Source organism: Thunnus albacares, chromosome 7 (assembly GCF_914725855.1).
Source record: "Thunnus albacares chromosome 7, fThuAlb1.1, whole genome shotgun sequence".
Taxonomy (NCBI): domain Eukaryota; kingdom Metazoa; phylum Chordata; class Actinopteri; order Scombriformes; family Scombridae; genus Thunnus; species Thunnus albacares.
In genome coordinates this window covers 35,032,123-35,060,000 of record NC_058112.1, presented here as the reverse complement: position 1 = coordinate 35,060,000, position 27,878 = coordinate 35,032,123, and the positions used below count along the sequence as shown (strand labels likewise).

The following is a 27,878-nucleotide window of genomic DNA, read 5'->3' as shown; positions in this document are numbered from 1 at the left end:
ACACACACAGTAACACACACACTCTCACACACACACACACACACACACACATACACACAGTAACACACACTCTCACACACACACACACACACACAGTAACACACACACACACACAGTAACACACACACTCTCACACACACACACACACAGTAACACACACACACACACTCTCACACACACTCACACACACACTCACTGGTGAATGTGTTGCTCGTGTCTTCGTGTCTGGTGTATAGTGATCTGCTGTAGTGAACTGAGTCAGTTTTGATGGTTTCCTGCTGCTGTTGCTGCTCTGATCAATCAGCGTCAGAAATCTGAGGTTAATAGTCACATGACCAGAAAGGTGAACCAATAGAAAGCTGGAACATGGACTGATGACATCATCACTGACAGTGTTCAACTCACCGCAGCGTTTCGGCCAATAACTACGGTCCATGTGTGCGAGGGTCCGTGCGGCCGCTCTGCAGACGTCCATGTTCAGCCCAAAGTATATGAGCATGTGTTAGAAAAGCAGACTGCAGGTTCCTTTCATCTCTCTGGTTCTGTGAGAACAACGTCTGTCTGTCAGTCCAGTACCGGAGCTGCTGGTGCAGACGTGAGACCATGAAATCTGATCCAGCAGCTTGTTGGACTAACAGCATTTATAAAACACATGATAATATGATAGTCTGTAAGGAACCGCATGCAGCACAGCTGTACCATGTGATCATGTATTAACATGAAGACAAAAGCAGATGGAAAACGTTAAAGGACGAGTTCATAATGTTTGAAGTGAGTCTTAAAACAACAGTCAGTTTATCTGAAGCTAATATGAAGCTTCAGCGTCCAAATGAGTCAAATCAAGTAGATATCTTTCAACGTTACAGTCTTTTTAGTGCCAAAGTTCCTGTTTTTGTTACTATACTTCCACCTGCAGCTCAGATATCCACTTGATATGACGAACTCAGACTGCTGAAGCTGAATAGAAGCTTCACACAGACTTTTAAATGACTGTGTGGACACACTGTGGATTTTGTCCTCCATCACTCCCATTAAAGCACATTTGAAGGATCTTTTAATATCTAATAATATTAATATGAGGAACTCCGACATCCGTCCTTTAAAGGTTTGTCACGTGCTACTTCTGTAGAAACTGTAAGTAAGGAGAGCAGCCTTACTAACCTAACCTCCACCTTCTCTCCCCCTCGTCTCTCTCTCCTCCTCCTCCTCTTCCTCCTCTTCCTCCTCCTCTTCTTCCTCCAGAAAAAGGTGGTGGAGCAGTTGAGGAAGGAGCTGTTGGTGAAGCAGGAGCCGGAGGCCAAACTGCAGCTGCAGGTCCAAACTCCTCCTGTAGGCGGCGACATCAAGTCAGCCAACCTGCTGCAGAGCCAGCAGATACCTGGAGGCCTGCAGCAGGTAGGACCATGATGTCACACCGTCCACCGACCAATCAGACACAGCGACCCAGTTTCATATACAACTATACAATTAAGACAAAGTAGATTTGAACTTGAACAGTTGGAAACTAAGTGATTGATTGTTGCAGCTCTACTTTTATCCAGTTGAATGCTGGGAAATGTAGGACACTGGTGACTGACATGTTCACTGACAGAATCTGTGACTCTGTTCACCTTCACCAGACGCTGACGGTCACGCCGGTCCTCACCACGAAGACTCTACCTCTGGTGCTGAAAGCTGCCGCCACGCCCGCCCTGCCCGGCTCAGTCCTGCCACAACGCCCGCCCACTGTTGCTATGGTAACCACAGCTATCACCAAACCCGACTCGCAGAACGCCCCCATTAACCTGCAGGTGGCCAGCAAGCTGACCGGTCAGGGCTCGGAGCCCGTGCGGCTGGTGTCCAAGAACGCCATGGTGGTAAGATCCTCCGCTCCGACTCCGATCAGACTTATTGAACAGTATGTGTTGTGATCTGCAGAGCTGAGAAGGAGCTTTAAACACCTGCAGAAGGTTTCAGAGCTAAAACGTGTGTCCCTGCTGTCAGCTCAGGGAAGATGTTTCTATAGCAACAGCAGGCTGTGGTGTGCGTGGTGGCCTTCAGCCAAAACTGATGTCACCATGTGGGTCCAGCTAACGTCACGTAGCCGCACGTCTGTGTAAAACAACGGAGGTCATGAGGAACACCTACCGCCCTGTTGATGACATCATCACATCATCACACTCTGATTATAGTCGGTGATCAATATTTATTGATCACCAGCATCACAAACGTGACGTTACGAGCTTTAAGTTAAGTTTTAATGTCTGAACGCTGCTTTTAGATGATTCATTATGTCTCCTTCTTATTATTATGACTCCTGTAGGTGTCGCTAGTTGAATAAAATGATCTTAAATCAAAGTCCACTTACCAGCCTTTTCTGGAGCTTTCAACCCATTTCATGTTTGCTCAGCTGTCATCACATGACCTAAAATATGAAGTACGGGGTCATGTGATCTGGTGGCTGTTTGCACACGACCGCTGGTGTTAAAGACTCGGCTCGTTATTATTCCGTCACAGGAGGACCGTCGTTATCTTCTTTAATTATCTATTGATCGATCAGTGTATTGATCAGCAAAGATATTCAGATGACACGAACTGGAAAACTAGCAAACATTCACACATGAGAAGCTGCTAACAGACAAATTTGGTATTTTTGATTAAAGAAAATTAATTGGTAATAATTTTGATAACTGGTTCATCTTTTCAGTCATCTGATCATTTCCAGTGTACAGTAATAACATGCATACTGGGGGCCAGTAGGGGCCCCACAGCAACAACAAGCTGCTAACGGTTAGCTCTTTAGCACATGTAGAGAAGCTTCAGTGCGTTTCCTCCTGCCTCTGCTGCCGTGCACAGACGTCCGGCTGTGTGTGTTCACTGGCCGATAGATACTGCAGATGTGAACTAACAGACATGTCGGTGAAAGCGCAGCAGACGTGTCTGTAAAGGCGGCACAGATCCACAATCTGCTGTGGTTTTGTCTCAGGTGCAGGCCACCACCACCACCACCACCGCCCAGCCAATCAAAGTTCCTCAGTTTGTCCCTCCTCCTAGACTGACGCCTCGACCCACCTTTCAGCCACAGGTGCGTCCCTGTAAGACCCGCCTCCCGACCCTAACCCCCCCCCCCCCTCAGATCAGTGTGTGTGGCCCTCGCTCACTCTCCGGCAGAGGGCAGCGGTGCACCAAAGCAAACACTCATGCCTTGCTCCGTGGCACTAAAACATTGTTTGCTCTGTGCTGCCTCTACTCATCTCTTCTCCTCTCGTTGTGCTTCTTTTAATTTCCAACTGACCTGTGAGCAGGTTCGTTTTAAAGGTTTCCTGCCTGTGAGTGTGTGTGAGTGTGTGTGTGTGTGTGTGTGTGAGTGAGTGTGTGTGTGTGTGTGTGTGTGTGTGTTTTCCTGCAGCTTCTTGGTATTTTGTGTTCCTGGCTGTCGGTGTTTTAACCCTTTAAGTGCAAACTGTTGGTGATGTTTGATGTGCTGAGTAACGACACTGAGAGCTCTGCACCGCAGTATCAGTACTACCATATGTAGTAGTATCAGTACTACGAAATGTAGTAGTATCAGTCTACAGTCTGTAGTAGTATCAGTACTACAGTCTATAGTAGTATCAGTACTACAGTCTATAGTAGTATCAGTACTACCATATGTAGTAATATCAATCAATCAATCAATCAATCAATCAATCTTTATTTATATAGCGCCATATCACAACAGAAGTCATCTCAAGGCACTTTTCACATAGAGCAGGTCAAGACCGTACTCTTTAATATACAGAGACCCAACAGTTCCCCCATGAGCAGCACGTAAGGAAAAACTCCCCTTTAACGGGTAGAAACCTCAAGCAGAACCCGGCTCTCGGTGGGCGGCCATCTGCTTTGACCGGTTGGGTTGAGAGAGAGAAAGAGAGAGGGAAAGGGGGAGGGGGGACAGAAGAAAAACAATCACAACAACAAACAACAACAAGCACAAGCAGCAACAGCCAGGGAAGGATGCCATCAGGACTGTGAAGGACCGCGAAGGTTCGGCCCGGGAGTCAGGTTTTCCTGTGAGATGAGAAAGCACAAAAAACTCCGGGGAAGAAGCAAAGTTAGTGACATGCATTGATGTTACATGAATGCATACAGATGGAGAGGAGGAGGAGGAGAGAGGAGCTCAGTGCATCATGGGAAGTCCCCCAGCAGTCTAGGCCTATAGCAGCATAACTAAGGGCTGATCCAAGGCGAGCCTGGTCGGCCCTAACTATAAGCTTTATCAAAAAGGAAAGTTTTAAGCCTACTCTTAAACATAGAGAGGGTGTCTGCACCCCGGACTGAATCCGGTAGATGGTTCCATAGAAGAGGAGCCTGATAGCTGAAGGCTCTGCCTCCCATTCTACTTTTAAAGACTGTAGGGACCACCAGTAAGCTGCATACTGGGAGCGCAGTGTTCTAGTGGGATAATACGGTATTATGAGCTCTTTAAGATATGATGGTGCCTGACCATTAAGGGCTTTGTAAGTCAGGAGAAGGATTTTAAATTCTATTCTAGATTTTACAGGAAGCCAATGTAGAGAAGCTAAAATGGGAGAAATGTGATCTCTTTTTCTAGTTTTAGTCAGAACACGTGCAGCTGCATTCTGGACCAGCTGGAGAGTCTTTAGAGACTTGTTAGAGCAGCCTGATAATAAGGAATTGCAATAATCCAGCCTAGAAGTAACAAATGCGTGAACTAGTTTTTCTGCATCTTTTAGGGACAGGATGTGCCTGATTTTTGTGATATTACGTAAGTGAAAAAAGGCAGTCCTTGAGATCTGATTTATGTGGGAGTTAAAGGACATATCCTGATCAAAGATAACTCCCAGATTCCTTACGGTGGTGCTGGAGGCCAGGGTAATACCATCCAGAGCAGCTTTATCATTAGATAATGTGTTTCTAAGGTGTTTAGGGCCAAACACAATAACTTCAGTTTTATCTGAGTTTAGTAGCAGAAAATTGCAGGTCATCCAGGTCTTTATGTCGTTAAGGCATGTTTGGAGTTTGTTTAACTGATTGGGTTCATCTGGCTTCATTGATAAATATAATTGGGTATCGTCTGCGTAACAATGAACATTTATGGAGTGTTTCCTAATAATATTACCTAAAGGAAGCATATATAAGGTGAATAGAATTGGTCCAAGTACAGAACCTTGTGGAACTCCGTGTCTAACTTTTGCCTTCATGGAGGATTCATCATTAACATGTACAAACTGAAATCGGTCTGATAAATAGGACTTAAACCAGCTTAATGCAGTTCCTTTAATGCCAATTAAATGTTCCAGTCTCTGCAAAAGGATTTGATGGTCAATTGTGTCGAATGCAGCACTAAGATCTAACAGGACAAGTATAGAGACAAATCCTTTGTCTGATGCAGTTAGGAGGTCATTAGTGACTTTCACCAGTGCTGTTTCTGTGCTATGATGCCTCTAAATCCTGACTGAAAATCCTCAAATAAACTATTGTTATGTAGAAAGTCACATAACTGATTAGAGACTGCTTTCTCAAGGATCTTAGAGAGAAATGGAAGGTTAGATATAGGTCTATAATTGGCTAAAACACCTGAATCAAGAGTAGGCTTCTTAAGAAGAGGTTTAATTACAGCTACTTTAAAAGACTGTGGTACATAGCCTGTTACTAAAGACAGACTGATCATATCTAGTACTATGATATGTAGTAGTATCAGTACTACAATATGTAGTAGTATCGGTAGAACAATCTGTAGTAGTATCAGTACTACAATATGTAGTAGTATCGGTAGAACAATCTGTAGTAGTAGTAATATCAGTAGTACAATGTGTAGTGATAGTAGTAATAGTAGTATTATTCGGAGTACTATCATTAGTAGTATTAGCGGTCAGAGCTCTACAGTGGCGTTACCCAGCAGTTTCTGGTCATTTCTGTGTTATTTTCTGATTGGCTGTCTGTTGTCACAGGTCAGGCCCAAACCGGCCACACCCACCAACATCCCCATCGCCCCGGCCCCTCCCCCGCCCATGATGGCGGCCCCCCAGCTGCTGCAGAGACCCGTCATGTTAGCCACCAAGCTGTCGTCCCCGCTGCCGTCGGCAGCACCCATCCACCAGGTCCGCATCGTTAACGGACAGCCCTGCGGCAAGACCGGCTCCACTCCACTGACGGGCATCGTCATCACCACGCCGGTCTCTGCCACCGCCGCCCGCCTCGCCAGCCCCGCCCAGGCCCCTAACCCCGCCCCCGTCCCCGTCCCTACCCCGACTCCTGCCCAGCCGATCCAGATCAGCAGCCTGACCGCGGACCCCAAGGTACAGTGTTACATCCACTCCGTCATTATACAAAACATCACTCACACATTGTTCTTGTCACTCTTTATTCTTATTCCGTCTTCCGTACGTTTTTTGCCGCGTTTCAGCTGCTGCATACTTTGTGCTGTAAAAACCATTCAACTGTCAATCTGTGCAACTCATTCAGCAGATGTGTGCTTGTATTTTTCTGAAATGTAACATGTTTCAGCGATTTTATATAATTTTTTAAAACATTAAAATTTATAATGGCAGTCTATGGGACGAAGCGTCCAACTGAGTTGGAACCTTGGTCACTTTGACACTCAACTGCTCGGAAGTCCCTTATCGTACGGACGCCATTCAAACTGTGAAATGTTCACAAAACTTTGAACTTTCAAAGTTATCAGATTGTTTAGTGATATCTTTTGTAGTTTTTCAGCAATTTAAGCCCAAAGTCAGGGGTTTTTCAGACTTTTTCAGGTCTCACCAGTGTGTCATGTGATCAGGCACAGTGGAGAGCACAGATATTTTTAGACCAGAAATGTTTTTCTGAACAGCTATCACTTCCACAGTTTTAACTCCTCAAGCACATATCTTGCCTCAGTATGTTGCCACAAGCCTCCTCTGTCTCAACATGTAAATACATTTCACACAGGACTTATAGTTTTTGAAATTTGAACCTTAATTGATAGAGAGTCCCTGTCATGTTCTCATTGACTGCAATACAGTCTGCAGGATGTGTGTCTCCTTTCACTGCAGTTTCTTAAACTTACAGATTCTCTCTTCCTTCAAACACTTTTTACACATATCAGTCATTCTCATGTTAAACTAGTCCTGCTTTCACTAATGATGTACAAATCTCTGGGCTTCAGGCTCTAGTTTGAGACAAATACATTTTCATCATCAAAATGGAGATTTTTTCCTCTCACTTTTGTGAATGATTGTTGACTCAGTGGTTTAGAACATTGTTCTCATGATCAGCAATACCTTCGATGACAAGGTTGTGTGTTCGATACCTGCTGACTGCAGTGCTCCTCGTAATATTGCTCTCATGTACAAAGTTGCCTCACATCTTTATCCTGTACCAGAATTCAATTCCTCTCTAGCTCACCTTAACTTTACTACCTAAAATATGGATTGATATGCTTGTTGAATACATCTTTTCCCATGCTACATAGCATGTGTGAGTAGTCCAGTGGTTTAAGGTCATGTCATTTCAGAACTCCTTTTAGATCCAAAGGTTGTGAGTTTGAGCCCCGTTTAGGGCAGAACTCAGTAGAGTTGAAGGAGTCCAGGTGATGTCAATCTGCTTAATGAGCTGAGCTGAACTGCTTTTTTGTCCATTTCATGCAACTGACAGACTAAACAGCAGAATCTGGCCTGGTGTTGCTGTGTGACATGTTAGCTCAATGCGTAGCATGTTTGTCTTACACACATGAGGCTGTAGGTTCAATTCCACCCGTTGCTGATTTTAATCTTGATTGATTTTTCAATACTCTTCAGCTTCCAGTCTAAATTATCTAAATTAGCTTTCAGCAATTTCTACAGAAATTACATTTTCTAGTTTCATTAACGATTAATCTGCAGATTATTTTCTCTGTTGATTGATTATTTGTTTTGTCTATGAAATGTTTAAAAATGTAAAAAAAAATCTGGCAAACTACCAAACATCAATACAAACACTGAGAACCAAACTACCAGACATCAGGACAAATGTCTGAAGTTCCTCCATAATCAGACCTGCTTTTGTCTCCTCTCCTCCTCCTCCTGCTCCTCCTCCTCCTCCTCTCTCCTCTCTCCTCTCTCCTCCTCCTCCTCCTCCTCCTCCTCTCAGCAGACTGTTAAATCAGGAGGTGGAGCAGAGCAGAAGATTGTTGTGAGCCTCCCCTCTTCCTCCACTCCTCCGCTGTCTCCTGCTCCTCGACCCAAGAAGGAGGAGAACCCAGAGGTAGGTTCAGCAGAGCAACGCATGCTGCAGGTCAGAGGTCATCCCGCCGTCACATGTTGATGAAAACTTTATTTCTCTTCTGTAGAAACTGGCCTTCATGGTGTCTCTGGGGCTCGTAACACACGACCACCTGGAAGGTAAATGTTCCTCCTCCTCCTCCTCTTCATTCTCCTCCTCCTGCTCCTCCTCCTCCTCCTGCTCCTCCTCCTCCTGCTCCTCCTCCTCCTCCTCCTCCTCCTCCTCCTCCTCCTCCTCCTCCTCCTCCTGCTCCTCCTCCTCCTCCTCCTCCTCCTCCTCCTGCTCCTCCTGTGAAGGTTTCTGCATCATAACTTTGATGTTTTATTTGCAGAGATTCAGAGCAAACGGCAGGAGAGGAAGAGGAGAACGACGGCTAACCCGGTGTACAGCGGCGCCGTGTTTGAACCCGAGGTAAACGCACGCTGAGCTCTTAAAGGGACAGTTCAACATTCTTCTTCTCTTTCTCACTGAGAGTCAGATGTTCAGATGATGAAATGAAAACTTTAAAATGGACTTCATTAGAAAAGACGGCATGTTCTGAAGATCAGTTTTATTGAGTTTATTTATTTGCACAGATACAAACAAACAACAAGAAAGAAATCAACGTGCAGGGAGAGGAAAACATTATTGATTACCTCTACCTCAATATATACAAACATAAATACACAAGAAAAACAAATAAGAGTATAAAGCCAAAATGAAAGCCTTTGTTAAATCTGCTGTATGAAGTTGAACTAACAGCAGCTTCAGTGTGACTGTAAGAACTGAATGAAGTTTAAACAAAGTTGTGAAAACATTTGAATCATCATTAGAAGAAGAATAAGAGATGAAAGCAGCTCATTGAACCTCGTTGATATTAAATTAACTGAATCAATATGAGTTAATAACAACATTTACATTCAGATGAACTAAAGCCTGGAGATCAAATGCAGTAAATAACATGTTATTGTTATTAAATCATAGTAATATCTGATGAACCTGTTTTTGTTTCAGAGGAAAAAGAGTGCAGTGAGTTACCTGAACAGCCCTCTGCACCAGGGGACCAGGAAGAGAGGTCGGTATGAAATACTGGTCTGCAGGTCACAGACCGGCAGTAACGGATAGAAACAGACTAGAGACAGTAGAGTCAGGAGAGAGAGACTGAGAATAGAATCAGGTAGACACATCAAGTGTAGTTAAAGTTCAGTTCAAACCTGCAGAGATACAACAGACAGTAGATGAAGCTGGAGGAGGAGCAGCGTTAGACGCCAGTAGATACAGCAGAATAGAGACTAATGTGTTGCTCAGTACTAATAACATGCTGTAAAACAAGTCTTCCCTCCTTCTCCTGCCTGCTGAATCCTGTCGCTTCGGTCAGATTTCATTTCCAGAATCAGGAAGAAGAACTCAAAAGGTTTCTGTTTTCACCAGCAGAGGTTGTTGAAAACGAAGCAAACGAGGATCAAGTTAAAAGATTTCTATTTGTGTTTCAGTAAAGCTTCTGTCAGACCTGCAGCTCTTTATGTGCATCTGATGGCGGTTCAACACGAGCGTGTCTGAATACTTTCACGCACGACTTCGGACAGTCCGAACAGAACGCCGTCAGATGAACATAAAGACCGCAGCAGCACAAACACGCAGAGAAAAGCACTTCCTGTTTCACCTTCTAACATCACTGTAATAAATTTAATATCTCAAATCATCATCTCTTCTGCGCAAGATCTGTTTCATAAACGAGGAAACGCTGTGAAAGAGACGATTCGAAGGTGCTGATAGAAGCTAGTTTTGTCGTCGTTTTGCAGCCGGAGCAGACAAGGTTATTAAAACTAATAAATCAGCTGACAGGAAGTACACACATGCAACCGTCAGACTTTCACTCCACGTTAACATTAAATTATGAAGTTCATGTTGGTCTTTAATTAAACTCCGACAGCAAACGTATCTTGTTTAACTTTAAGTTCCCATATTTATTATTAATAAACAGTTAGTAAATGGTGGATAAGACACTAGAATGTAGTTATGAGCAGATATGAGTCAGAGCTCCTTTAGCTTCACAAGCTACGGACCGACCGCCATGTCCGAACGTACACGATCACGACTCCACCTCAGCTTTATGTAAACGAGGTCACCGTGCTGATCTGATTATTACTTCCTGTGTTTCGGCTCAGATGTTTCCAGAAACATACTGTAGTTTACTGTTCAGCTATATAACATGAGAGAGTTCGTGACGCGGCGGCCATGTTGGAAACAGCAGAGCAGGAACTCGCAGTGCGTCACCGCCGGCCGCGGCGTCCAGATGTGTCGTTGCCGGACTGATTGAAGACGTCGCTGCAGGATCAACGACATTTTGACAATGTTTTATAACAGTTGATAAACCAGACTATTGATAGAATGAATGAAAATAATCATTAGTTGCAGCCGTCAGTGCTACACAAATAGTTTATTATTATTATTATTATTGTTAGTTAACAGCTGTGGACACTCAGAACTGTTTGCTGTTTGACAATATAGTAAAACAGCTGTAATAATATAAATATGTCTTCATAGGAGAAGTTATAATAAACATTAATAAACACTGATAATGTCCTTATATCTGCTTATAACCATGTTATAGTGAGTTATTAACCATTTGTTCACTGTTCCTAAAGGGTTCCTAAGAGTCATTCAGCCTAATTTGATACCATGTGTAACTTGCAGTGTCAGATGTTATCACACCTGCGTGGATGTGTTTGGTGGGTGGTTTGAGAGGTCGTCCTTGTACAGACGAGGTCACGGGTTTGATCCCGAGGTGTGTTAACATCTGACGCTAATCCATCTGTTGTGTGCTTCGTAGAACCTGCAGCAGGTAGTTGTCGTGCTCGGCCTCAGCTTGCATGGAGCCAGTCTCCTGCACTAACACTGCTGTCTGTGCTTCTGACCCCCCCTCTTCCTCCTCCCCCTCCCTTACCGCCCCCCCCCCTGCCTCATGCTAGCCAACGAAGACTCCCTTTCCAAGGTATGTCATACAGACTGTTTTTGTTTTTCCCCCCCTCTCCATCTTTCTTTTTTCTTTGTTTTCCGTCTTTGTCGTCTGTCTCATTTCACCCAGGTCGCCCACCCAAATACAGCAGCGTCCCGGAGCTGGGCAGCCTCACCCCGACCTCCCCCTCCAGCCCCGTCCGCCCCCTCCCCCTGCCCAGCCCCAGCTCTGGGGATGTAAGTAACGATGGGGGAGACGGACTTTCACAGGGTTGGAACCCCGTCACACAGTTCTCCTATTGGCCCAGTAGCTCTTGTCAATCATCCACAAACATGTTCATGAGTTTGTTGTCTCCATTTGATAATCATCAGTCATCAGTTGGTTTTTACTTTGACTCAGCCTTACAAAGTGAACAGTGTCCTGCAGCCATGAATAACTACTCAGATCACACTCTAACTCCCAAATGTCTTTCTGTGGGCTCAGTAAGTTAACTCACCATGTCCATTAGACATCTGAAGAAGGCCAACCGTAAACTAAACCCAACCAGATCACGGTGCCTCCCCCTGCCTTGCCTCCACAGATGGTTGGTGGGGAAACTGATTGGTCCAATTCTTCCTCACAGGGAGACATCCATGAGGATTTCTGCACTGTGTGCAGACGCAGTGGCCAGTTGCTCATGTGCGACACGTGTTCTCGTGTTTATCACCTGGACTGCCTGGATCCACCCCTGAAAACCATTCCTAAAGGCATGTGGATCTGTCCAAAATGTCAAGATCAGGTAACCGCAGCAGCCGAGACTGATCCTGAGTCAGGGGGAAGGGGGTACCGCAGTCCGATGACTGTAACACTGTCCTGAACTTTAGGACTGTTCAATCCTTTGTAAGCATAAACATGATGCAGTATTGTTTTTTTGTGCTTCTGTCCCATTCATTGTGTCAGTAAAGATTGGCATCTCACATCCATCCACTCCATTGCTTGTCCCTGCCAGCCTCACCACAGGGTGGCGGCTCAAATGTCTTCCTCAAATCTTTTCTGCGTCTCAGCCTCTATGACAACTGCCAGCCTTTCTCTCCAGATCCTGAAGAAAGAAGAAGCCATTCCCTGGCCCGGCACGCTGGCTATTGTTCATTCCTACATCGCTTACAAAGAAGGTGACACGACTTCTCTCAAACATCCACAGAGACAAAACACAGAGACAGTTCAGCGCTGAGATTAACAGCTTGGTTTCTTTGTTCTCTGTCGCAGCTAAAGAAGAGGAGAAACAGAAGCTGATGAAGTGGAGTTCTGAACTGAAACTGGAGCGAGAGCAACTGGAACAGAGAGTCAAACAGCTCAGTAACTCCATCACAGTAAGAGTCAAACAGCTCAGTAACTCCATCACAGTAAGAGTCAAACAGCTCAGTAACACAAAGACAAGACGACACTGATAGTCTGATAGATGGATCCATTTTGGAACCAGTTTCACGTTGATAAAACACCAATTCAGTCATCTCAGAGGCTAACAACGATCAAATCTATCTTTTAAGGCTGGGCAATATATCAAATTAATTAGATAAAAGAGTGCAAGCGGCTGCATTGGTGGGGGTATGTTGTTTAAGGTAGCAGTGAGACAATGAAATACAATCCAGGAAGTCCCGTTGGAGCTACAAATTAGTGCAACGGTTGATCAGACACCGCAAATTATTTCGGCTGATGAATTATTTCTTGTTATTTCCTAAAGAAGGTCTGGTGTCCTGTACTACCAAATCTAACCCTGTTGTCCTTCTTCTGTCAGAAATGCATGGAGACCAAAAACAGCATCCTGGCTCGTCAGAAAGAGATGCAACTTTCTCTGGACAAAGTCAAACACTTGATTCGCCTCATCCAAGCCTTCAACTTCAACCAAGCTCTGGCAGAGACAGAAGGTAAAGACGTCAGCGTCAGAGTCCAGGACAGTGCTGAAGGTGCGGTCCGCTCTGAAGCTGCACCAGAAACCAACTCTGTAGAGAAAGTGAAGGCTGGGAGCTCCTCAGCCAGCAGCAACACCGATGGAACCAACAAACCAGAGGAGCACGCAGCCGCAGGGAGCAACCAGACAAACCAGGCAGCAGCAGGAGACGCCGCCGGACAGGCCGTCCTAGAAGACAGCGGTGTCCTAACAGCAGATAGCAGCCCTGGGGGAGGGGCAGGGGGGGCAGGAGGGGCCGGGGGTAAGGCCGGGCCAGGGGTCGGAGCAGGGGGGGGAGGTAACACAGGGACTGGCCTCCAGGTGGAGGTCGTGGCTCAGCCTGAGACTGAGGCAGCTCCGGTGGTGGACATTCCCACTCCCGCAGTGGTTGCAACTGTAGCCACCACCAACGGTACGGCCGAGCCAACCTGCCCTGACCGCAGCCTCGCAGGGGGCTGCGCCACCAACGCCAACACCAACTCTGAGAACAAGATGGCTGCCGTCAACCCTCCAGAGACAGGGGTGGAGAAGAAACAGGAGGAGATCACTGACAGTGACGGCAGCAACACCAACAACAGCAAAACCTCAGAACCCTCCCAGCATTCTTTGCCAGCTCTCGTCAGCAGTTTGGACAATAAAAAGTAATGCTATGTCTCTTGAGTTGCGGGAATTCAAACATATATATAAAAAAAAGACTTTTGCTTGCACCGTATGGTGCCCTGAAGTTGCCAATCTGTATAAATGTTGTTTGTTTGCATTGTATTGTCAGACTGTGTCAATGGTAGATATACAGCCCAAGTCACATGACTCTGGGAAGACGTAGGCTGTTCGGCCCACAGAGCTGGGGAACAGGAAGGCTTACGCACCAGTGTCATCATGCCAATTAGTGATAGACGTCAGTGGTGGGAATGCTCAAAGGGAGATTTAATTCATCATCACACCAGTGTGTGCCTGTTCTAGTGGCCCCGTGTTCTCTTGTGGGGGGGTGGGGGGGTGGTGTTCACATGGGTACGGAGATAACCGAGAACATGGAACCAGACATCTGTCAGGGGTTACTGGTCTAAAAAGCAGTGTTGTGATAGAGTGTGCGTGCTGAAAAGAGAACCTGTTCATCCCCTCGTCCCAACGAACTTAATGTGAACAACCTTTAACTTCTGCAACCCCACGACCCCGATCTCCTCCAAACCTTTCCTAACGCTCCCCCGTCAACTAACAACCCCTACACTCCCAATCTTAAACCAGCCTCCCTAACTTCCCTGTCAACCAACAACTTAACTGTCTACAGTCAACAAAAAACAACCTTTCCTGTCGACCCAGAACATCAACCTCCTCCTAATGACTAAACCCAAACTTACCTTCCCCGGTCCTCCAACATTTCAATGTGACCTCCTTCTTAAATCCAAAAGAGTTCAGCATGCTTCAAACAAACTGTCTCTCCTCGAAGACGCACCAAACGCCAGAGAAAGAAACTGAAACCATAGCTAGTTTCTCACCTGCACACACCTGGCAAATCACTGCACAAAGTGATTGTTGGATTGACAATATTGTTAGACGCAGTTCCTCCAGTTCCATCTTTGGAAAGGTGTGATGGGAGAGTTTGTTACACCCGTGTTCAACAATCGGACAACCACTTTGCATTTTAACCACCGTCCCTAACTTCCCCATTAATAACAACTTTTACAGTCCTGTCAACCAGCAACAGCAGTAACCTGAGCTTACCTTTGTCATATGAAGAGACGTTCACACCTTCACACTTCTGGCCAATTGCTGTATGAATGTTGGATAGTTGGTTAGTTTCAGAAAAATGTTACACAAACTGTCGGACCTGCCCGCCTGCAGTTGTGACGTCAAAAGTTTCACAGTATGTTCCAGACGCTGTTTGACGATGTTTGGAGAATCTTAATTCCTTTAAACTAACTTTCGCATCGACCAATGATCTAAATTGTCTTCATTCAACAACAAAACATAACTTCTCTTGTCAACCAATAGCAGTAGCCTTCCCCTGGTGACTACGTGCACCTGCGGTCCAACTTACCTTCGCTGTTGAACCCCAGCAGCCTAAATGAACAGCTCTAACCCAGTGAACTATGACTCCCCTCTGTCCCAGTTGATCAATGATCGCAACATTCCTTAAGCAACCAACAATCCCAGTTTACCTCCCCTGGCCCTTCAAATTAACTAGTTTGCACAAACATGACACCTTCTCACACCTGGCCAATCACTGTGTGAATGTTGGATTGTTGATTTTGGAAAAAAAATGTACAGCTGCAGCCCCCCTTCAGTTGTGACGTCAGAAATGTTTCAGGAGAGGATGTTTCAGACACTGTTTGGTGATCCGATGGGCGGTTTGTTTGAAGCATTCTGACACCTTTAAACTAACTTCCCCATCAACTGATGACTAAAAACACACAGCCTCCCTATGGACCAATAATAGGAACCTTCCCATAAGGACTAAAACCTGAACTCCTGGATGGGGGGGGGGGGGGGGGGGGTTCAGACACTGCAACGATTCAATGAGTACTTTGTTTGAAGTGATGTCTTTAACTTTCCCGTCAACCAATGACTGAAATCGTCCTCATGCAACAACAAAATACAATGTCCCCTTTTGACCAATAGCAGTAAGCTTCCCCAAAACCCAAACTTACCATCCCCAGTACAACCCTCCCAGTCGAACCCTTTACAACAAATTCACTGACGACCCCCTTTTCCCAGTCGCCCAACGACTGTATTGCCCCCCACCACCCAACAGTCCCAGTTACCCCCCCTCCCCTCCCCCGTGTCTTCCCCACTTGTTTCCCTGAGCTCAGGCAGAAAAGACGCTGAGCGTCGTGTTCAGCAGGTACGAAGGACGAGGTGGAACAGGCGCGGTAGCCTAACAGATGTTTTCAGTGGTGTCGGTCAAGTGTAGTGATTGAGTTTTCATTCGTGAGTCAAGTGTGTCAACTGTGAGCACTAAATGTGAAATTGCAATATTGCAATGTCAACACACAAAAACTATATCTGGGCTGTGTTTCTTTTTTATAGGAAAAGATATTCAGGTCTTCCTAGTCTTCAGAATAAGTGCTTTCTGTTCCTGAACCTGCTGGACTGACATTATCAACACAAAAAGGAATCCTCTTTTTGAAGTGGTGATCTTTGCATTATGTACATTTCTGTTGAATCCTGAACTGCCAAAATGATGTTGTATCCAAATTCAGCAGGGACAAGTCCACTTACTGTATTGAAAGATCAAATCATTGGCGTTGTAAGATATAGATGCTACCATTTCAGAAATTGGAAGTCCCCAGATAGAGACAGGAGAGCTTATTAAACAATAACATGGAAGGAACTTTTTCTGTCCTTGAAATGGAAGGATTTGTTGTGTAAACCTGCTCCTTCACAAGGATCTCAAAGGAAGATACCACAAATCCTGAGATTAAAGCACAAGCTTGCTGCATTACAAAGAAGTGCTGAAGAGCTTTTTGTATGTTAATATGGAATTAAAACAGAGTATGCATCTCTTTGTTGTGATGTGACTTATCCCCACATTGCCAATATTTTTCTAGGAGGAAATAGAAACCTCTGTCTGACATTAAGGCTCAAGTCTAGTTCATATTTTGGGGAGTTGTGTCCTTCATCCCCTCACAGTGAGACTAGCGCATCTCTTTTCTCTCTGGAGCATGTCTGGGCTGAAATGTGATGCTGTTATTCGTCGGCTTGGTGGCTGTCAGTTCAGGTCCGTCTGTGTCTGGTGAACTGATCATGACTCCTGGCTTCTTGTTGGGTACGGGGCATTAACAAACTCTGGTCTGTTCATTAACAGTGCCTCTGGTTGTGCTGGAATTTTATTTTTGTTTGTTTCTTTTTGCTATATTGGAGCATTTTTGCTTAAATTTTAGTCGTCCAAAAACATATTCACCCCTGAGTAGATCCAAAGGTGTTCAAGGTTCATCTCTTCAGACCTTTTATTGTAGATCTCAAAACGCTTTTATTATCTTTTATCTGTTTCATTGATGAGGAAATTCTAGATATTCCTGGGCCAAGGTTAAACCCTCAACTAAGAAGATAATTGTTATTTTTATTGTTATAGTTCTGCGTCTGTCTATGATGATGTACATACTTGCGGGGGTGAATAAGTTGCTGTGCGACTATAAAATAAGCTGTTACAGGTGTCTTTTTTCATATCATGTGGACTCTTGTAACTGAATCAGCATATCTGACATCTAACACCTGATATTCTGTCATCAGCTGTACAAACTGCCTTCATTCAGAAGATCCCAGAAAAAGGAAGCAGAGGAAAATCTCTGTAACGTTTCCACATGTTTGGCCACAGTGTTGTCTGATAAATGTGATTTGTGTCTAATGAAGCCATTTGAACATGGAAGGAAAAGACTGACAGAGATTTAATGCTTAAAAGAAAATGGCAACTAATATGTCCCAACTCCTTTTGAATTCCTTTTTGTTGTGTGTTTTGTTCTTTGTCGGCTTACTCGGGTGGATGTTGACTTCTTCTTCTTCTTCTGTTAGACTGTGTTCATCATGGATAGAGCAGAGTAGTCATCCGGTCTCTTCACTCGACAAGTTTCTTTGAAAGAGCCCGAACTTGTGTTCCAGACAAACTGGACCTTTCCCTCTGTACAGTAGGTACCTCGAGTGCCTTTCTTCAAACAGCAGATAATATTTGTCTCTTGACTTGCACTGTGACTTGTAGAACCTTACAAACCCTCCAGATAATCCTCCCGCCGACCCGCCCTCCTCTGGTCTGTCCCGTCCCACCAAACTCCCTGACACTCCGGCGAACCTGAACGGAGCACCGACCCAGTCCTTCACCTCAGGCTGCCAGTAGTCAATGCAAGCTGAAACTACAGTTCATGTTATGCCGTTTAAATCGACCAGATAGTGTTTTGTTGGTGTTTTAATAGGAGTTGCCTTAAATGTGTTTTATTTTCCTTTTTACGTGATTAACTTCAGTTTTTTTCTTAACATTTGAAGAAGAAAAAAAAATCCCTGCAGACGCTGGCGAACGTCGGAGGAAGTCATTGGTTGTTGTGGTCCATAAAATGCTCCAAAGAGAGATTGTTGATGGTGAGATCTCGCTCGGTGAGACAGCCAGTTGTTTTGTGATGCACTTTTGGTTTGACCAGTGTTATTATCAGAGTTTAAAAAAATGGATCCGTCGGCAACACGAATCGCAGTCATGAGTCTCGCTCCAGATTCGAGTTTCTCGAGGTATTTTACGGACATTTGGTCCGCCGTCGGGACGCCGCCGGTCGGACTCTGGAGCTCTTTTTTTCTTTTCCTTTCAAATCCTTCATCATTCCCTCTGTGCTGTGTGGTTCTTCTTCTGTTTGGGAGGAGGGATGAGTTTGCTAAATCAGGTCATGTGAGCCGGAGCCTGTGTGCATTTGGAATGAACAAACTAACCTGCACCCTGACGGGCAGACTTAGACCCAATTAGCAACATCTGTCCACTCAGTCCAGTGGAAAGCATGCCTTCTTATGCAAATTTTTATACAAGATTTGTCGAACCTTTTTAATATGCATTTGCTTTAGTTTTTTAAGTTTTTATGTGAAATTCAAGTCACCTTTTTTCCTTTTGAACGTTCTGGCATCGGGATGCCGAAAGTGTGCAGTTTAGGTGTTAGAACAGAGCGGTATCCTCGTTACAACGCCAACATTTCTTCCTGACATGTTTTCATGGACGGAGCTGGGAAGCTTTCGGCTCCGCAGTTTAGATTTTTAATTTGACCTCGGCTAATGCACCATGCTGAATGTTGGTTTGGGGGGGGGGAGCTCGATCAAGTCTTAATGTCTAAATTTTGTCATGTCCTCTTTAAGAGAAAAGGTTTCTATATAGTCAAAAGCTCTAAAAGTGAATTTATCCAAAGAACTTTGCAAACGTGCATTTCTGTTTGGAAGCCTTTTATGTAGTTGATGCATATCATCATTCGGATTAATTTTTTCAGCGTCAGCATCGTGTGCATTCACCAAGCGGGAAGAGGACCATTAGTCGGCAGCTGAGAGCTGTTCAGTTTGTATCCGAGGAAGTAAAAAGTCTTATATGCATAAAAAAAAAAAAAAACAACGTTGATCCCTGTGGCGGATTGTTCTGGAAGCATCTGTACAGTAGTTCACTCTCTTCAGTTTCAAAACGATCAAGTCATGATTGTGGCCTTCTAGTATTGTCGAAACATGACATCAGTCCGTTGTTAACGCTCACCATCCATCCTGTCCGGACCCAACTGCTCACCTGAAGCTTCTTACCTCATCCACAGCTAATTCCATCGGGGGTGTGTTGAGTGCAAAAAAAAAAAAAACATAAATAAATAAATAAAAGAAGTCTTTTTTTATCTTCCATTTGGTGAGATGCATTGTAGCGATATGAATAAAGAAAAAGTTCACCTGGTGTGCTGAATAATGTGTAAATTGGTAATTACACAATCTGAATATTTGTATAATTGTTTGTATTTTTTCATAATGATTTTGGAAAGGAATGTGTTTATTTTTTTGACTTCTGTTCCAGATGTGTCTTCTGTTGGCCTGACATTGTGACTGGTCTGGTGGGATTCTTACCTCTGTATTGAGCCTCTTCTGTGATGAATTCTTTGTATGCAGTGTTTAGGAAATACTGTAGGGAACATGGGGGAGGAGTTGATATTAGGAGCATTTGATCAATTTGTATTTATTTATTTTATCATTTTGTTAATAAATTGTGAAAAGCAACACGTCTCATCTGTTCACTTTGCTTTCATTTGATTTGTTGCTGAAACAGAAATTCATCAGCCTGAATCTTCATTATTTATTATATAATCAACAATTTAGAGATGCAGCTAAAGAATAACTTAATATTTTATTCTTTAAGACCTGCTGAAATAATACAGTAATTCATAAACACAGATATCAGCAATAAAACATAAATTACAATGAAAATTAAATCCAAAAATGGTTCAGAGTTTATAGTAATAATACATTTTGATTCTATATGTATGAAATGCATCTTAAAGTACTTTATGTTAAAACAGTCAGGATCATATTTGATCAATTTAACTTAAAGAAGATATTTTTTTGCCAAATAATTGGCAGGTAAAAAAGACTTAAACAGAAACATCTTAACTTTATATCTTAAAGTTTAGTTTAAAAGTGTTTACAGATGTTTACAGAGTCCTGCAAATACAGCTGGAATCAAAACCTCATTAACATAATTAACACATTTAATATAAAATATAGTCATGAAGTAAAACCCCCAAAACACCAAAACACCACTGTCTGTCTGTTGTCTGTTGTCTGTTGTCTGTTGTCTGTCTGTTGTCTGTTGTGTTTTCTGTCTGTTGTCTGTCTGTTGTTTGTCTGTCTGTTGTTTGTCTGTTGTTTGTCTGTTGTTTGTTTGTTGTTTGTCTGTTGTTTGTCTGTTGTTTGTCAGTTGTTTGTTGTTTGTAATTAGATCATGAAGAACAACGTCCTGCATGAGACAGTCTGATCTTTATGTCTTGTTGTTGTTGAGAGAACCTGCATCTGCATCTAGTTTAAGAGTTAATGTGAGTTTTATATTAAGCTCACATGTTACATATTCATAAATAAAACTGTGTTTAATCAAACTGACTCTAATTAACTGACACAGAGAAGCCTGCAGGTCAGGCGGCGGTTTTAAAGGACAAACAGCAGTCAGGAGTCCAAATGAACACTGAAAGAGGTTTTCTGTTTGTCATTCACTATTTTAAGACACCTGAAAACTGTGAAAGTACCAACAACAAAACCCTGAGACCGCCTGTTATTTCCCGCCAATCTGTGTTAAACCCACAGACTCACTTCACAAAGACACTTTATCAGACATCAGTCAGAGTGACTGAAGCAGTTCTGATAATAAATTATGTATGTATAACCAGAACTCTTATAATAAATGATGTATTTATAACCAGACCTCTGATAATAAATGATGTATTTATTACCAGAACTCTTATAATAAATGATGTATTTATAACCAGACCTCTGATAATAAATGATGTATTTATTACCAGAACTCTTATAATAAATGATGTATTTATAACCAGAACTCTTATAATAATTGATGTATTTATTACCAGAACTCTTATAATAAATGATGTATTTATTACCAGAACTCTTATAATAAATGATGTATTTATAACCAGAACTCTTATAATAATTGATGTATTTATTACCAGAACTCTTATAATAAATGATGTATTTATTACCAGAACTCTTATAATAATTGATGTATTTATAACCAGAACTCTTATAATAAATGACGTATTTATTACCAGAACTCTTATAATAAATGATGTATTTATTACCAGAACTCTTATAATAATTGATGTATTTATTACCAGAACTCTTATAATAAATGATGTATTTATTACTAGAACTCTTATAATAATTGATGTATTTATAACCAGAACTCTTATAATAAATGACGTATTTATTACCAGAACTCTTATAATAAATATATCGATGGACTGATGAGGTTTTCTTCATTAGACGGTCACTTCCTGTTGGCAGCGGGTCGTTTCATCAGACTGGAGACTCATCAGATAGAATGAAGTTATAAAGGTTTATATATCAAACAGTGACTAGTTATTACTCAACAGCAGAGTGGCGCAGCGGAAGCGTGCTGGGCCCATAACCCAGAGGTCGATGGATCGAAACCATCCTCTGCTAAACTTTATTTTCCCGCAGCAAGATCACGGTTCATAATACGAACCAAGTTTTTATTAAAAAAAGCTGCAGATCCATGTCTCATGTTCAGGAGTTACACTTGTAGTAATTTAATAATACTTTGACTGCGCTGTGGTGTTTCTGTGTTTCCTCTCTGCTACGTTCATTTGACAGCTATGAAACTAACGGTACACTAATGCAACAGAAAGCCTTTTAAACCACCAAACATTATGTAAAACTGTTATTTTATATATTTTATAGCACATTATAAACATTATACTATATAACATTAATATATTAACGTGCCTCGTTTATTTTGGCTTTGTTACTAAAAGTCTGTGAAGTTTATTAACAATGCAGTTTGGATGATTTTGCTTTATTGCATAAACATGTTCTGTTTGAGGAAACAACATCATTAATCTTATAATTATGTTTCATTTTCATCAGTGTAAATTTGCCAACAAAAACTTCTCAGTTCTTAGTAAATAATGTGACATTTAAATGTCTTCATTTAACTTGATTCTGTTATTTTAAGTATGTTCATTCACATATTCATTAGGAAGAGGTAATAAATAAATAAATAAAGGTTAATATACAGGACTTTTACTTGTAGCAGAGTATTTTACATAGTTGTAGTAGTACAGATCAGAGTACTTGTACTTCCGGGAATCGAACCCGCCGCCTCAAACCCAAACAACAAGAAAGGTTTGGAAACGTCACGTAGCCTGACGTCACGCCGCAGTGTTGTCTGGGACATCAGCCATATTTGTTGTCGGTGTTTGTTGTTGTGTGCTTGTGTTTGGTTCGGTTCCGGTTGATCGGTGATGGGGGGAAGAACCTGCTGCGTTAAAAACTGCCGCCGCAGGTCTCACGACCACCGCGGGAGGAAGATCCCGAACGGACTGACCTTCCACTGCTTCCCCGCCTGGAGGAGGAATGAAGGCGGACAGATATCAGCGCTCACCCGGCGGCGGAGGAAAGCCTGGGTGTCCGCCGTGGGCCGGAACAACATCACCTTCAACCACATCCCCAAATCCATGAGAGTGTGTTCAAGACACTTTATCTCAGGTAGAAGAAGAACCCAGACTACTGCAGTACAAGTACATGAGTATTATAGCTTCATGTAGTTAAAGTATTACAGTACAAGTACATAAGTATTATGAGCTTGATGTAGTTAAAGTATTACAGTACAAGTATATAAGTATTATGAGCTTGATGTAGTTAAAGTATTGCAGTAAAAGTACATAAGTATTATGAGCTTGATGTAGTTAAAGTATTGCAGTAAAAGTAGTGGTTTGGTCCCTCTGACTGATATATTATTATATATGACATCATTAGATTATTAATAGTGAAGCATCAGTGTTAGAGCAGCATGTTACTGTTGTAGCTGCTGGAGGTGGAGCTAGTTTACACTACTTTATATACAGTTAGCTAGTTTAGTCCAGTGGTTCCCAACCTAGGGGTCGGGGCCCCTCCAAAGGGTCAGCAGATAAATCTGAGGGGTGGTGAGATGATTAATGGGAGAGGAAAGAAGAAAAAACAAACAATTATCAATTAAACCAGAAAATAATCGACGGATTAATTGATAATGAAAACAATTATTTGTTTTCTTAATCACTTTGGTCATTGTTTTTAAGCAAAACATAAATTAATAGATAAAATAATAAGGACAAAGATTGGGCTGATTGGTTGGACAAATAAACTAAAAACAAACAAACAAAGTAGAAACAGCAGCAGCCGACATCAGAGCAGTAGATCTTCATGTTGGTCTACATGTTCCCGCTGAGGTCTGACCACCAGGTGCTCTTTCCGTTGTTCCCTTGAGACAAAGGAATGGCGCCAAAACGCTGCATACAGACAATGGGAGTCCATTTGCAAACTCCATTTCCAGTGATGCTTTGCGATTTTCACACCTCAGCAGGGAACAGTCAACATACAGTCTCTCATTGGCGGAGCGTCCTGATGACGCAGCCATGACATTACCGCCCCTTTAAAAACTGAACCCGCCTTTCTCATGTCTCTGAGCCGGAGGAACCTCTGTCCCTCTCGGAGTCAGCCGGACTGAAGGCGGGACTCCACGCCCGTGTTTCCCCTCACCGACCAAGTAAGAGGCCTGAGTCTGGGCAGAGGCAGTGTTAGCTGTGTGTTCTTTTCAGCATCAGGCTGTTGTTTAGCATTTAGCTGTATTGCTATTGTTTGTTGTGTGAGTTGACGGACCGCCGAGTCCATTTTCCTGCTTTACTGAGGAGTATTTGAAGTTTGCTGCCTGTTAGTTGTGTTCACCACGCCAGACTGTTTTGTGTTTGTCCGGCTCGGGGCTACTGCTGTGTTTGTGCCACTGTGAGTGAGGAAGTAAGACAAGACAAGACAACGTGCGTCACAGACTGCCGTCCATACGCGCGCTCTCCGTGGACAAAGGAACCGCTTCTCTTCCTCTCACGATCGCTTTCCCTCCTCCCTCTCTCGCGACTAACACGCACGCACCGACACATTTGATGGTCAAATAATGTAAACACAGCGCTGCTCTGTCTTCCCTTATCCGCCATCACACACGTGTGTAACGCGGATCTGGTGAGCGCGACACGCCGACCACCAGGCGGCGCCATCTTGCTTTTGTCTAACCAAGACAAGAGAAGTTGTTTTGTTATTATTGTGTGTAACATGTTGTATAAAGTGGCTGATTGAAGGAGTCAGAGCTCGAATTCAACCTGCTTTGTTCACCTGTGAATATTAATATCTCTCAGATATTAATATTCACAGGTGAACTCTTTATGAGACTACCCTGATCTACCCTGATCCTGGTTTCCAGGTGGTGTCCCGTATTTAATACGTATGCATAAGTCTGTTAATCGTTATAATTAGTTAATTATCATTAATTGATAATTACAACTGTGTTCCTCACAGATCCAACAGTTGGTGCCCAAATTATTGATTGATATGAATAATCTTTTGACAATTATCTATGATAATTATGAATTATTGCTAATAACAAATGCTCTCCTGCCCATCCCAACATTCAGTTTACTGTCATAGAGAACTAAAGACACTAGAAAATATTCATATTTAAGAAACTTTTCTCTAAAAATGACTAAAAACGATTGATTATCAAAATAGTCGATCGACTAATCGATCAATGGACAAACGGTTGCAGCTCAACTTTATTTGAGTTGATTCTGATCCTTGAACGTTTCTCTACATGAGCAGCAGCTGTGAGGACGTTAAGATTCATGTTTTATTAAAGTCTTGGAGGTGAAACTTTTGTTTCAGGTAAACCAGCGTACGAGATGCTGGAGGCGGATCCAGACTGGCTGCCGTCGCTGCACCTGGGTCACGGCGAGGGCGGCGGAGGCAGGAGAGCGGAGCGCCTCCCCCTCGCTCTGCAGGCGACGAAGGAACACGAGAAGAAACGTTTAGATGCTGAGAACGACGCTCCGACACTCGCAGGTCAGCAGAAAACTCACAGACGAGTCTTCAGATGAATCTCTGGTTGGTCGACTCGCTGTGATGTCATTAGTATGATGTCACATTTAAACACAACCACAGTGACCAATCAGCACCATCAAAGCTGCAACTCGTTTCATTATCAATTAATCGTTGCAGCTTTAGTTTAGACTTTATTCTCTGCTGACACATGTGATGCTTTTCACTGATCTTATTGAATCTGATCAACGTGATGGATGAATGTTTGCAGCTGTGCGGAGGCCCGTCGTCCCGCCGTGGACCGACGTCAAATCTCTGCTGCAGTCGGTTCTGCCGAAAAAACCCGACGTGAGCGTCGAGCCGAGAGACGAGACGCCGCTTCCTGCTGCTGTGAAGACGGACGTCAGCTTCAGAGTGAGACTCCGCTTCTCTTCACGCCATCAGATCGACTCAGTCTTTACTTCATTTAGTTCATGTTCTACGTTTGTTTCTTCTTCTTCTGTCACTCAGAATTTAATCAGATCAATTATAAAAACAGATTTACTGACTTGAATTTGAGTTTATTGAATTTGAGCAACATAAAATGTTCTGAACATAAAATAAACTTTGATTCAGGAAGGTTTTCAGCAGGTAGAAAAGCACTTCCTGTTTCACCTTCTAACATCACTGATACATTTAATGTCTCAGTCTGTCGATCTTCTGATCAAATGAAGTAAAACACCATGCATGATAAAATAATAAAGATGAACCTCAGACTGATGAACTGACTCGTTTCAGGACTTCTTCAGAGAGGCTCTGGAAGCGTCTCTGGACGCCTGCAGCAGGTCCAGGACCGGTTCCAGCAGACCTCCTTATGAAGTGGAGCTGAGCATCCAGCTTCCTCCTGTGAAGGATGAGAAGACCTGTGAAGAGTCTTCATCCTGTCTGAACTGTGTCAGACTGCAGACGAGGGTGCAGCAGCTGGAGGAGAGACTGTCTGCTCTCTCAGGACCACCGGAGGACACCGACGGTCCAGCTGTCCTCAGCGAGCCCCCGACTCAGCGGAACCAGGTCCTGCACAGTCCTGAGCAAACACGTAGGTTCATTCAAAGACTTTTAGAAAACGGAGCTGAAGATGCATTAAAATGATGTTGAGTTTAGTCATGAATGTCTGAAACAGGTTTAGCTCCTGTCTCTTTAAGCCCCGCCTCCTGATGAGCCCACTCTGTTCTGATTGGTCAGCTTCAGGAAGCTTCCTCCGGCTCCGGAGGCTACGTAAACAAACTATAGTAGCAGGATTTCACTTCTTCTCCTTCTTTAGGGTTAGGGTCAGCCATCCGTACATGTTGGAGCTGCAGAAGGACGTTAGTTCACTCACTGATTAGTAATAATTAATCACTGATTAGTGAGTCTAAACATGAGATTTACTGCAGACTGATCCTTTAAAACTATTTCTGGACGACGTTGCTGTGTTTGTTTTTGCAGGGCTGCAGCCCATCTCGCCTCCTCCGCTGCTTCAGGGAGGTCGTCAGGACGCCGACTCGGCCGCCGGCCGTCAGGATGACTCGGCGAAGCAGACTCCTCGGTCCGGCCAGTGTGTTACTCGCTTCCAGAAGGCCTGGCTGAAGACGTTCTGGTTCCTGCGATATTCTCCCACCCAGAACCTGATGTGGTGTCACGTGTGCCGCCTCCACGCCGACAAAGCCCACCACAACCTGTCTCTGATCAAAGGCTCCCGCATGTTCAAGGTCTACAACATCAAGAAGCACAGCTGCAGCAACTACCACAGAGACAGCGTTGAGCGCCACATGCTGCAGCGCTGACCGGCGCAGCGTCAGTCTCAGCTGTTTAAAACTTCTTCTGCACTGTTTTCAGATGTTTTTGTGACCAATTTTTGAAATTTTATGTTCCGGTGTAGTTTTGTGAAAGTTTAGGAATAAAACACACCAGAGACTGAATAAACTGAAACAAAGACTCTGTAATGACGTACAGTTCATCACCTGAACCCACCGACCCTCCTGCTCTCTACTTGCAGAGAACACAAACTCTCCTGGATCATGTGATCATGTGACCATCATAAATGTTTATATTCTGACACCAGTTTGAATTATTTCTACTTTGCGTTCGTTGTGTGTAGGGAGAGTCCCGCCGGGCTCCGTGCTGCAGGTGGCGGGTAAAGGAAGTGTTTACCTGTTGGACGTGTGCTGGTCGTCTGCAGCTCTTCATCAAACATCATCATCATCACTGCGCTGTTCCTGCTTGTACTCTTCCTCCCTGCAGTGTTTCTAACTGATCCAAATATCTCCAGATCTTGTTGCATCTACTTGTTTTTTATCGTAGAATAGCTCCGCTAACGAAGCTCCGCTAACGAAGCTTTGCTAACGAAGCTCCGCTAACGAAGCTTTGCTAACGAAGTTCCGCTAACTCGGTTATAAACACATTTCACTTCTTCCCATTAAAAGCCTCCCGGTGTTCTGTCAGCGGACTGTCAGCGTGACTTTTCAGCATTTATTAACTGACACACTGTAGTCTGTGCTGTACATTTACTGCCAGACTGACAACTAACTACTAACCTTTTTCTCTGCTCCGCTCGCATCCACCGTCACTTCTCTGCCGCTCGCTCTTTCCTGCTCGCTACATAAACGTACTATGCAACGTCCCATCCCTTCATGGAGTTACAATACCGAGAGTTTCCCAGGCAACGACAGAACAGCGCTGCAGTGGCTCCCAAACACTATT

General features: G+C 43.6%; 2 protein-coding genes and 1 long non-coding RNA gene across 5 annotated transcripts in view; 2 read left to right on the top strand and 1 right to left on the bottom strand.

The window, feature by feature from the left end:
- Window positions 1-15,669, top strand: part of phf21ab (PHD finger protein 21Ab) — a 31,447-nt gene extending 15,778 nt beyond the window's left edge. For both annotated transcript variants that reach the window (XM_044355602.1, XM_044355601.1), the window contains exons 7-19: window positions 1,243-1,395; window positions 1,620-1,856; window positions 2,966-3,064; window positions 5,934-6,281; window positions 8,098-8,208; window positions 8,294-8,345; window positions 8,558-8,637; window positions 9,220-9,280; window positions 11,294-11,400; window positions 11,787-11,942; window positions 12,240-12,315; window positions 12,410-12,513; window positions 12,939-15,669. In XM_044355602.1, the coding sequence (XP_044211537.1) occupies window positions 1,243-1,395; window positions 1,620-1,856; window positions 2,966-3,064; window positions 5,934-6,281; window positions 8,098-8,208; window positions 8,294-8,345; window positions 8,558-8,637; window positions 9,220-9,280; window positions 11,294-11,400; window positions 11,787-11,942; window positions 12,240-12,315; window positions 12,410-12,513; window positions 12,939-13,736 (2,382 nt within the window). In that variant the 3' untranslated portion in view covers window positions 13,737-15,669. The remainder of the gene's footprint in view (window positions 1-1,242; window positions 1,396-1,619; window positions 1,857-2,965; window positions 3,065-5,933; window positions 6,282-8,097; window positions 8,209-8,293; window positions 8,346-8,557; window positions 8,638-9,219; window positions 9,281-11,293; window positions 11,401-11,786; window positions 11,943-12,239; window positions 12,316-12,409; window positions 12,514-12,938) is intronic.
- On the bottom strand, window positions 180-23,914 carry LOC122985206. Its single transcript, XR_006404053.1, has 4 exons — window positions 23,838-23,914; window positions 18,347-18,353; window positions 14,836-14,847; window positions 180-191 (listed from the first exon to the last, which is right to left on the bottom strand). It is a non-coding gene; the product is annotated as an uncharacterized LOC122985206 (long non-coding RNA).
- On the top strand, window positions 22,501-27,234 carry LOC122985184. 2 transcript variants are annotated; one of them, XM_044355657.1, is made up of 5 exons: window positions 22,501-22,808; window positions 25,008-25,184; window positions 25,432-25,574; window positions 25,938-26,235; window positions 26,625-27,234. In XM_044355657.1, the coding sequence occupies exons 1-5, from the start codon at window positions 22,565-22,567 to the stop codon at window positions 26,960-26,962; spliced, it is 1,200 nt and encodes a 399-aa protein (XP_044211592.1). In that variant the 5' UTR covers window positions 22,501-22,564; the 3' UTR covers window positions 26,963-27,234. The 2 variants fall into 2 exon arrangements, with proteins under 2 accessions (XP_044211592.1, XP_044211593.1); XM_044355658.1 differs by lacking the exon at window positions 22,501-22,808 and adding an exon at window positions 23,738-23,844.
- The last annotated feature ends 644 nt before the right edge of the window (window positions 27,235-27,878 follow it).